General features: G+C 43.5%; 1 protein-coding gene across 3 annotated transcripts in view; it reads left to right on the top strand.

The window, feature by feature from the left end:
* FAM168A (family with sequence similarity 168 member A) overlaps nt 1-12,011 on the top strand; it is a 64,480-nt gene that overhangs the window by 40,449 nt on the left and 12,020 nt on the right. For 2 of the 3 annotated variants that reach the window (XM_068989235.1, XM_068989233.1), the window contains exon 2: nt 4,667-4,747. In XM_068989235.1, coding sequence (XP_068845336.1) covers nt 4,667-4,747 — 81 coding nt within the window. Of the gene's footprint in view, nt 1-4,666; nt 4,748-10,030; nt 10,058-12,011 lie in introns of all 3 variants that reach the window. The other variant, XM_068989234.1, reaches the window with a different exon arrangement.

The following is a 12,011-nucleotide window of genomic DNA, read 5'->3' as shown; positions in this document are numbered from 1 at the left end:
CTTCAGTCTTCCAGCATCAAGGTCTTCAGAACTGATTTCCTTTAGGATGGACTGGTTGGATCTCCTTGCAGTCCAAGGGACTCTCAAGAGTCTTCTCCAACACTACAGTTCAAAAACATCAATTCTTCAGTGCTCAGCTTTCTTTATAGTCCAACTCTCACATCCATACATGACTACTGGAAAAACAAAAGCTTTGACTAGACAGACCCTTGTTGGCAAAGTAATGTATCTGCTTTCTAATATGCTGTCTAGGTTAATCATAGCTTTTCTTCCAAGGAGGAAGCGTCTTTTAATTTCATGGCTGCAGTCACCATCTGCAGTGATTTTGGAGCACCCCCCCCAAATAAAGTCTCTTACTGTTTCCATTGTTTCCTCATCTATTTGCCGTGAAGTGATGGGACCGGATGCCCATCCAGTGGTGGGTCATGGCATCTGGTCCCCAGTGGCTCAGCAGTGAAGAATCCGCTGAGTCAAGAGATACAGATTTGATCCCTGGGTTGGAAAGATGCCCTGGAGAAGGAAATGGCAACACACTCCAGTATTCTTGCCTGGAGGAGTTTGACAGGCTACAATCCATGGAGTCTCGATGGTCGGACATGACTTAACAACTGAAGCACAATAAATTCTCTTATCTGTGCTAGGTGCCAGAGATCCCAGCAGCATCAAAAGAGGCAGTAGGATGAGTAATATGAGTTAGGGACAAGGAAACAAAATGAGCAAAACAAAACCAGGAACATTGTTGGGAGGAAGCCCAGCTTACCTATGATACTCTTTCTTGACAGAGGAAGTTGATGGTGGGGAAGGGATATTCTCTACTGGCCACACAGTCTATTCATCCCTAGCCTGTGTTTGAAGAAAGTGGCAAAAACCACTAGACCATTCAGATATGACCTAAATCAAATCCCTTATGACTATACAGTAGAAGTGAGAAATAGATTTAAGGGACTACATCTGATAGAGTGCCTGATGAACTATGGAAGGAGGTTCGTGACATTGTACAGGAGATAGGAATCAAGACCATCCTCAAGAAAAAGAAATGCAAAAAAGCAAAATGGCTGTCTGAGGAGGCCTTACAAATAGCTGTGAAAAGAAGAGAAGTGAAAAGCAAAGGAAAAAAGGAAAGAGATACCCATTTGAATGCAGAGTTCCAAAGAATAGCAAGGAGAGATAAGAAAGCCTTCCTCAGCAATCAGTGCAAAGAAATAGAGGAAAACAATAGAATGGGAAAGACTAGAGATCTCTTCAAGAAAATTAGAGACACCAAGGGAACATTTCATGCAAAGATGGGCTCAATAAAGGACAGAAATGGTATGGACCTAACAGAAGCAAAAGATATTAAGAATTGATGCTTTTGAACTGTGGTGTTGAGGAAGATTCTTGAGAGTCCCTTGGACTGCAAGGAGACCCTACCAGTCCATCCTAAAGGAGATCAGTCCTGGGTGTTCATTGGAAGGACTGATGTTGAAGTTGAAACTCCAGTACTTTGGCCACTTGATGTGAAGAGGTAACTCATTTGAAAAGACCCTGATGCTGGGAAAGATTGAAGGCAGGAGGAGAAGAGGACGACAGAAGATGAGATGGCTGGATGGCATCACTGACTCAATGGACATGGGTTTGGACTCCGGGAGTTAGTGATGGACAGGGAGGCCTGGCGTGCTCTGGTTCATGGGGTCGCAAAGAGTTGGACACGACTGAGCGACTGAACTAAACTGAGCCTGTGTTTGAGAAGCTTGGATGCTTGCTGTCCGGCTGAGGGGAGGAGGTGGTGGTTTGCTCAAGGAGTAGGAAAGAGGACCTGATCAAGCACTACTGTGTACAAGCAAAGGAGACATAGCTATACTTTCAAAAAACTTGCAGGTTGAGGAAAGGGGGAAGGACAGGGAATGTAAAGAAACCATTGAAGTACACTGTGATAAGTTTTGTAATTGGGGATGCATGTGTCTTCAAATCTGTTCTGTTCTACAGGGTAGAAGAGACAGATAGAGTTCAGTGAAGTATGAGAAGTCACTTTCAGACAACCAGAGCAGTCTCACAGTGGAGGAGGGTGCTGAGTCTCGGGAAAGGAAAGATTTTGTGGTCAGTAGAAATCCAGGGCAGGGATGAATGATGCCATGAATGTGTTGTAGAGGAGCCCTAGCCTCAAATGTGAGGGTGGACCAAATGGCTTTGAAGTTACTTCTAATCTCTGCAGATCTGTGACCCTAAGTCCCTGCCTTTCTCTCAGCCTGAGAATGTCACCTAGAAAATGAAGGTCTTTCTAATGCTGCTGTTCTTTGATACCTGCCAAATTCAAGTGAAAAAAAATTCTTAGAAACACTGAAGGAAGATCCTATAATTGCCCCTAAAAGACATCTGAAATGATGTAATAGGGGTGGGATTACTCTTTGCTGTGCCATCTCTCATGTGAAGCTGAATACAGATTTCAGCCATGAGACCAGATCACTTTGTTTTCCAGATTAAACCCTTGACTTTAGCAGACCTCCATGTTGCTAATTTGGAAAAGGCAATGGCACCCCACTCCAGTACTCTTGCTGGAAAATCCCATGGGTGGAGGAGCCTGGTGGGCTGCAGTCCATGGAGTCACTAAAAGTAGGATGCAACTGAGCGACTTCCCTTTCACTTTTCACTTTCATGCATTGGAGAAGGAAATGGCAACCCACTCCAGTGTTCTTGCCTGGAGAATCCCAGGGATAGGGGAGCCTGGTGGGCTGGCGTCGGGCAAAGTCGGACACGACTGAAGCGACTTAGCAGCATATTGCTAATTAAGTGACAACAAGTTGGCTGCCTTGGCTGTGAAGTCAGAAAATGATTGGGGAGTAAAGAGAGATGAATTTTCTTTGGAGTTGGAAAGGATTTAGGAAAAGGCATATTAACAAAGATACATTATTAAAGCTCAGTATTTACAAATCCCAAAGAGGCTTGTAGGGATTTAGGGATTTAATCTTTGACTTTTAAAATCAGCTTTCCATTGTCAGTCAAAATACCAATGAGCATTAAAAATAACCGTAGCGAGCAGTGAGACAGGCACTTACACACTGCTAGTGTGAGTACAAATTGATAGTCCTTCTAGAAAGCAATGTGGCAAAGTATGTGAAGTCTCTTAGCATGTCACTTCTCATTATTTCTGCTGCTATTTCCCTGATCTGAGCCCCGTTATCCATGCAAGGAGTTTACGGTAGCTCCTAACTGGTCTCTAGGCTTCTCTATTCTTCCCCCATGATGGTCTGTTTTCCACACAGCTGAGTGATGTTTTTCAAACCTAAGTCAGATTATGTTATTATTTTGCTCAAGATCCCGTCATGGCTTCTCATTTCACTCAGAGTAAAAGTTGAAGTCCTTACAGTGCCTATAAGGCCCCTATGTGAACTGCCCAGCCTTTTATCTGACTCATCTACTGCCTCTTCCCTCCTCATTTGTTCCAATTCAGCTACACTGGCTTCTTCACTGTTCCTCAGACATGTCCCATATCATATACCCCCAACTTAGGGCCATTGTGCTGAGTATTTCCTTCATCTGAAATGCTCTTCCTTCAGCCATCTGCTTGGTTAACTATTTCCTTTAAGTCTCCCTGGAAATCTTAATCTCTCCGTGGCATTATTCACAATATCCAAGTGTCCACCAACAAATGAATAGAAAAACAAAATGTGTGTGTACACACACACACACACACACACACACACACGGTGGAATATTACTTATCTATGAAAAGGATTAAAGTTCTAATACATACTAAAACATGGATGAGCTTAATTCTGTTAAGAAGCCAGACACAAAAGGATAAATAGTATTTGATTCCCTGTATATACCATATCTAGAATAGGCAAATTTATAGAGACACAAAGTAGATTAAAGGTTAATACAGGTTATGGGAAGAGGGAATGGAGTATTATTGCTTAATAGGTAGAGTTCTGTTTGGAGTAGTTAAAAAGTTTTAGAAATACATAGGATGGTTGTACAGCATTGTGAATGTAATGAATGCCACTGAATTATACATGTAAATGGTTCAAATCACAAGTTTTGTTACATATATTTTGTCACAATAGAAAAAATTTTTAATCCCTATATATACTATGAGTGGTGGACTGGATCAGGCTTGTATGGGCTCTCTAGGGCCACTTGTGAGCATCTCTTCTCAGCTATTCATTTGATGATGTTGCTGGCTTGAAACCAGCCATGGTGAGAGTATTTACAGCATGGAACTCAGCAAGTGCTACAAAATAGGGCTTCACTGCAGTTTCCCTGGGCCAGTTGTTAAATATTTACCAGCACACCACTGAATATATGTGTATAAAAATGCATAGAGAACTATCTGGAGACTTAAATGCCAAACTGTTACTGTCTCTGCGGAGGAGAATAGTGTTGTGGCAGGCATGTGAAAGTAGAGTTACACCTTTTACCATATATACTTATATGGTGTTTCAGTTTTGTTGTTGTTTTTTTACAGTGAGCATCTAGGCATATATATCTTATACTGCTTTTAAAAAATAGAAAAATATGTATATATTTTCTATTTTTCTCAGAAGGCTAAAACGAGCCACATATATGGTCTGAAATGGCTCATGAAGAGGCTTAAGTCCAAGCCTGGGACTTGGATTCCATTTCCTCAGAAATCATTCTTCTTGCCCAACTAAATAGGTTTTTTTTTTTTTTTCCTGTCTTTTCATAGGTTACCCCACAGCCTACCCAGCTGCGGCCCCTGCCTACAATCCCAGCCTGTACCCCACCAATAGCCCCAGTTATGCTCCAGGTAAGGAGAAAGTGGAGACAGTAGTGATGAGTGGGATGGGAGGTGAGGCTCTACTTGGGAAAAAATAAACTCAAAACACCTGCTGGCCTTTCCATGTCCTTAACTGCTCTAGGCTTAGCTTGTCCATGATTGATTGTCCAAGGAGTCCCCTCTGGGAACTGGGGCAGTTCAGCCTCCAGTTGGGGCGGGAACAGAATTTCCTCTGTTCTCTGTAACTTACAGTTAGTCATCTCTTCTGCTAGAGTACCTGAGACATGCGTCCTCCTCACAGAACCTCCTGCTCTCCTAATGTCCACACCCAGTGTTTGCTCCTTTCCCCTGAGGCTGCCGTTGACGTGTGCACACTCACACACACCGAGCACCCACTTACACAGCAGACGTCCTGGATGTGAACCTGGAAGAGAGTGAGAGACTTGCCACCAGACACAAAGAGCTGGTTTCCAAGCTGGAGCAAAGAACTTGGTTTTCAAAAATAACAAAGGGCCAACACTCCTTGGTTAGAAAGTATTGAAGAAGTTTGTTTCAGTTCGGGAGCAATGCAGAGGTCTTAGCACTGATGTTAACCTCCATTTCCCCGCACCACACCCCCCGCCCCACCCCCCACCAGAAAAGCTACTCTCAGCTGGTGCGTTAACACTCAAGGGGCCAGAGAAAGATTGTGGGCTCTGCAGTTTGTAAGTCTTGGGTTTAAATCCTGATTATTTAACTCACTAGCTGTGAGGTCTTAGACAAGTTACCCCACCTGAGAAATGTGCTACCTACCTCACTGTTGTAGATGGTTTTGTGTAAGTTCCTTTTCATTTATTCAACAAGTATTTGCTAAATGCCCTCCACACTAGAACAGAATAAAAGGAAGGATATTATCTTTGCCTAAAGTAGCTTACAGTTGATTTAGGAGCTGACATGTAAACAAATTCCTGGCTGTATGGTGTGATGAATATTGTCAAAGGAATACATATAAGAGGAGAGGAAGCAAAGGAGGGAACATCCTCTGCTTGGGGTTCAGAGTGTAGGGGAAGGCTTCACAGAGGATTTAGCAGTGGATACTTGAGAGAGAGGTAAGAAGCATTCTTTTTTGTTTGGTTGGTGGAGGGTTTTTTGTTGTTGTTAGGAGGAATTCTTTTTTGTGTGTTTGTTTTAGTTGGTTGGGTTTTGTTGTTATTGCTGAGAGGCATTTTTTTAAACATACAAAGGAAAAGTTGGGCATTCTAGATGGAGTAGAACCTGGGCAAAAGCACGGAGATGGGAGGAATGACACTGAAGAACATCAAAGTAGTGAGAATGATTGAAGCATAGGCTCTTGGGCAGGGCAGTCCAAAATCTGGATCACAGATGTTCGAGGGCCAGATTTGGAGAGTCCTTGAATGTCATGATAATATCCTCATTTTCATGTTTAGTAATTATTATTCTAAAGTCAGAAAGCTTGAAAAGGCCTTAGAGAGCCTCCAGTTCAGTCCCTTCTCTTGACAATGCAGAGAAAAGCAGTGTTTTATCCAACTTACCCAACGAATCAACAGTAACATATGGACTAGAAAGATCTAAGGGTTCTTGGTCTCAGGATTTTTGGTGCCAATCCAGGATTCACCCCACTGACCTTCCCTTTCTTCCAGGATGTTTAAATGAAACAAACATGGGCTGTGTCAGAAGACCTAGATTTGCATTCTGACTCTGTCACTTCCTAGATTAGCAATCTTAAAGTCTCCTGACCTCTGAGCCTCAGTTGCCCCTCCTAAAGTAGGGTTAATGTCATGATCATATTATACTCACATGCACATGCATATCATGAGCCCTGCTCTTTTTTTGGCAAATAAGAACCATTTTATGCAAATAAGTGATGTTAATCCCTAAAGTGTTTACATAGGTACATTATTCCATTTGCCCTTGCTATGCCAAGGGCACTCTGGAAGACCCTATAGATGATTCAGATTTGTGAAACTGCAGTCATTGCCCTCAAAAAGCTTGTGAGGGGAACAGTGACACACAGGCTCAAAAAAAAATCTCTAATGATATCTCACCACAGATATTTTATTCTATACTCACTTTAATCAATAAGGTATATATTTCCCAAAAAACATATACTAGGAGGCAGAAGCAGTGAAAACTACAGAAATTCTCTTTTATAAAAGACTTAATCCAATTTGATAAGTTCCATCATACTTAAAAACCATGGTGGTTTTGATACTAATCTTATAGTATAGAAATGATTTCAATGCTATGAAATCTGTGAATTGTCTTGGTAAACTACCCAGCCTAAAACACAATGAGATGAGTAGTGTAGAAGGTCAGGTAAGATCCAAGGTGAAGGAGACGCGTTATCTTCATAGTCAGGAAGCCATCAGTGACCTCTGTGGAAGTGGTCGGGGAGGGGAGGCTGGAGTGAAGGAGTGGGTTTGGCAGATGGAGCCTCCAGTTACAAGAGGCTTGCTGCTAAGTCGCTTCAGTCGTGTCCGACTCTGTACGACCCCATAGATGGCAGCCCGCTAGGCTCCTCTGTCCCTGGGATTCTTCAGGCAAGAATACTGGAGTGGGTTGCCATTTCCTTCTCCAATGCATGAAAGTGAAAAGCGAAAGTGAAGTTGCTCAGTCATGCCTGACTCTTAGCGACACCATGGACTGCAGCCTACCAGGCTCCTTCATCCATGGGATTTTCCAGGCAAGAGTACTGGAGTCTTGGCTACTAGCAAAAGGAGGATGGAGGAGGATTGAGTAGAAGGGGAGACAGGGTTAAATGGGGGTTTTTGTTTTTGTTCTTTCTGGAAATGAACATTAAATAAGTACTGATGAGAAGGAGCAAGTGGAGAGGACATTGAGACACAGAAGAACAAGTGTCAGACAGAGCCAGGCTTCCAAGGAGGCTGTGATGGTGTGGGAAGTCCATAGCTCGATTCTCTCATTTGTTTTGGGAAGCTAATGGAATGGGGTGCTTCCCATGGAAGAGCAGCTCTTCCTCTCAGAGTAAAGGAAAGGTCACAGGTGGATGTGCTAATAATAACTTGTCTAGTGGGAAGTGCAGAGTTCTTATCTCCTGATCTTGATTTGCTGAGACAAGTGAGCAAGGAGAGAGGGAGTGTTCTCAACGAGAGAGGTCAGGGATGAGCCTTACTGTGAAAGGTAGGAGAGGAGACTTGAGCAGTAATACGGCCATGTAACATTGGAGGTGCAACTGAGGTGGAGACTGTGTGTTTCTCAAGGCTCTCCCCCAGCCCTGGGATATTCTCTCATAATGTTCCAAACTTCTGATGATAGATTTAGGATCAGTTTACCAAGAAAGCAGAAGGACAGGGAATAAATAGCTAACATTTGTTGAATGGTCCCAGTGTGTCAGGGGCTATTTTAAGCTCTTTATGGGTATTAACTTGTTTTATATCACAGCAGACATTTGAGGTCATTAGTGTTATTCCCATTTTTCTAAGTGGGAAAACTAAAACTTAAGAGAAGTTAATGGAACTAGCCCAAAGATCCCAATCCAGGCATCCAGCCACCACATCCGCATACACTCTTAACCACATTATAGTTGCAGTTAACTAGAGAGAAATTGAGATGTTAGAGCAGTCAGGTGAGAGAGGGAAGGGAGAGCAGATAGAAAAAACCTGAGACTGGGATGGCGGCGTGGGGGAGAATGGATAGATTGGAAAGCTCCTAGCGTGTATAAAGTACTGATTAAGTTTTAATTTTAATGCATACAAAATATCAACCCACATCTAACTTGATTTTCCCCAATTTGTATTTTTAAAAATCAGCATATTTCTAAGCTCTGACTAAATCATTTTCTCAGAAACCCACACAGTCCACTACACAGGGTGGTATTAGCATGCTGTGTCAGAAAGCCCCAAACTGGGAGTTGGAAGACCAGGGTTGTAGCACTAACTCTGCTACTGATTCTGGTGTGACCTTGGCAGATCCTGTTGTCTTTGGAGTTACATATGCACACAGCTGGTCTGTGGCATACGGTGGGAGGCTGGCCTCTGTGTTTCCAGGTCTGTTGACCGTGGTGGAGGCACCGACTCAAGGACAGCGAAGATGTTGTAGGTGCTCTCAGCTTCCTGCCAGAGCTGCCATTTGTGATGCTGAGAAATGCTGCAGGATAGAATCCTGCAGGGGGGCCAGGCTATCAGGTTGAAATTTCTCTCAGCTTCTTCAAGGAGACAAAGAAGTTGCTTCAAAAAAGAGCTATTTTTAGCAGCACTGAGTACCCTACAATGTCATCTGTCCAGAATGCAGGGAAATGTTTCACTCCTTCATTGGTTTTGAAAGCAGCTTGGGTACTTGGAGCTTTTTTCCAAGCTCTAACAAATTGAGGGCTCTTCCTTAAATTTGGCCCCGCAGGAGGTGTAGCCAACAGAGACTTCTTTACAGAATCTAGAGACCAAAGGATGTGTCATATTAATGGTAATCTGACTTGAAAATGAAGTGAAAGGAAAAACAGAATAACTAACAGATAAAAATGAAATACCTCCTCACAAAAAAAGTCTTTATAAATCATTGTCATCTGTTGTCGCACTTGATTTCATAGCAGCCTTCTAGACTAGATACATTATTCCCATTGTGCATATGATGAACCTGGGAAGGGGAAGGAATTTGTGTTTTCTGAACACCTCCCATGATCCAGGCACCATGCAGGTCTTGTCACAAAAAATTTTTTTTCCCTACAGTTTTGTGAGTTAGAGATTCTTGTCTCCAGTTTTTCTCAGAGAGGTAAAATTACTTGTGCAAAGTTGCACAGCTAAAGAGCAGTGGAGCTCAGATTCAAAGCCAGTCTGACTGCCCACAGTCTGCCCCTGCTACAGTAGCACACTCTCCCAGAGGTTTTAGGGAATAAAGTGCCCCTGCATTGGTCCTAGCCCTCCAGCAGTTTATAGAGAGCTCTTCAGAGACCAAAGATGGTGGTTTTGTCCCTTAACCTTTAGCTTTTTATCCAGCACATACCACCTCTGTCATGTGTGAAGTCCCTCTGCAGTGCTTGGGAGAACTGAAATTTATTCTTAGCATAAACAAGCAAAGAGCAGGAACTTGGACATATGCACTTCCAGGCAGCTATGGGTCAGCTTCCTGGAAGATGTCGTGGCATCCAAAGGGTACCCCTCCCCAGTGAGTGGGCTTTCCTGGATGGCAAGTCTGTCACCCTCTCCAGGGTGGAGGTACTTTGTACCCTTTGCATTCACAGTTTTCTTATGTAGCCTGGGGGAAACTGCTATTTTGAGACAAAGTCTGTTTTTGTAACTGCAATGTACTACTTTGCACAGATTCTTAGTGGTAATTTCAACTAACATTTCTATCCAACAGAGTTTCAGTTCCTGCATTCAGCTTATGGTAGGAAAGCTATTTTTCCTCATCTGTATTATGGCCTATGAATGTGTTATCTCGTAACAACAGTAGATCCCCTCTCCTCTCCTCCCCAAATCCCATCCCCTAGGCTTGGGCTCCCCCAGGTGGCTCAGCAGCAGTTCCTAAAGCATGCAGGAACATGTCTGATGGTGCAAAATCATGGGTTGGAGACACACATGAACCGTCCCCTAGGGCAGCAGTGAAGGATCATGGCACTAAAAGGCGTCTGTCTCTCCCTTTCCTCACCTCCGGGGTCCCATCTGACCTAGGTCAGAAACCTTCACCCTGTGACTGCTGAATTCAAACCAATGAACAAAAATCCCTGGGCCTCCATGGATCCTCCATTGGCTGTGTGGCAGCCCCTGTGGAGGAATACCTGGATTATGCCTGTAAGAACGCAAAAAAAGCGAGTCTGGCCCAGGATCAGATTTTTCCATCTGCATTGGCAGTCTCACATGTTTAAAGACCTGGTTGACTTTAGATGCATCTATTCCCTCCGCCCAGATCTTGAGCTCTGGCTCATCTGGAGACATTTTCCTAGATGGTGAGAGGTGAGGGTCAAGTGTGCTAATAAACCAGGGACCAGAGCTGGATTCTCTGGGCAGTGTGGACTCCAGGCCCAAGGCACCACGGGGAACTCCTGGGCACCTGTGAGGGTCCCAGCAGTGTAACTTGACTAGGTCCTTTTTTGTCATAGACAGGAAGGGACCATAGGGGGGACTTGTTGCTTTCACCACCCTTGCCTGGGCTGCTTAGGACAATGTTTTTGTAAAGTCTCTGCACACTTTCCCAACTTTTAACCTTGAATTATTTGGATGTTGAAAATTGAATTTGTGTGTGGCCCGTCTTTTAGGAGATGAGCTGTGAAAATCTCTCTATGCTGCTATAGACTGCGTGATCTTGGGCAATTTGCTAATATCTCCAGGCCATAGATAAAGTGTTTTATTCCAGATGATCTCTGAGGTCCCTTTAAATGCTAAGAGAAGGCCCTCTTAAAATCTTATTATTTCATTTTTGCTAGTCACAGACCTGTTTCTCTTATTGTTTATGAGGAATCATTTTTGTTTGTCTCAGAATATATGAACTTGAACAGAAGGCAAAATAGAAAGTGAGAGAAGCACTCCTGCTTCCTTTCCGCTCCAGTTGTAGCATCTGAAATATTCAGAGTAGTATGGAGCTCTTCTCTTCACAGATGGTTCTGTTCCAGACCCTAAGCCAGGGCCCTTTGAAGTTGCAGAGTTCAGTAAGACAGAGTTCTTGTTTTTAAGGAGCTCACAGTTTAACAGGGGAGATAGACAAACCAGCAGGGAACTTCTAAGAAACACAGGAACTGGGATAGTGAAACAAATGGGGCACACAAGAGAAGTATGGTCAAAAATTGGGGGAGAAAAGGACCTCATAGTGGAGGCAAGTCTTCAGCTCATGGTTGATGGATTAGTAAATGTCTACTAGGCAGCATCTGGGGAAAGATGTGCCAGGAAGAGTGAGCAGTGTGAGCAAAAATACAGAGAAGTGATGCTTCTTGGCATAGTCTTGGAATGGTGAGCGATTTATGTGGCTGACGTGTAGGGTTTGAGAGCGAGAACAAAAAGAATCTAGAGAGATCATAGGACTAGATCTTGAGGGGCCTTAAGTGCCACACAAGGAGTTAGGTAGTGGAGGACCATGGGATATTAAGAAAGAAGGTTTTGTGATTAGATACAGGTCTTAGAAATATCACTCTGATTGCAGCTTGGAGATTGGAGTTGGCAGGTTTGAAAACAGTGAGGAAGCAGTTGCAGTAATTCAGGGAGGTGATGAGAGCTTCCATGGAGCTGCCACATCTGGGAGTGGAGGAGTGGGCAAGCCCCGGAATCAGAAACTGTGAGACTGGATACTTGATTTTTGATCCTCACAATCAGTGCTGTCAAGCAATCAAGTAGTGGTTATTTATTGTCAC

Source organism: Capricornis sumatraensis, chromosome 16, assembly GCF_032405125.1.
Source record: "Capricornis sumatraensis isolate serow.1 chromosome 16, serow.2, whole genome shotgun sequence".
NCBI classification, from domain to species: Eukaryota; Metazoa; Chordata; class Mammalia; order Artiodactyla; family Bovidae; genus Capricornis; species Capricornis sumatraensis.
The sequence above is the reverse complement of the archived record's forward strand: the minus strand, read 5'-3'. Positions and strand labels throughout refer to the sequence as shown.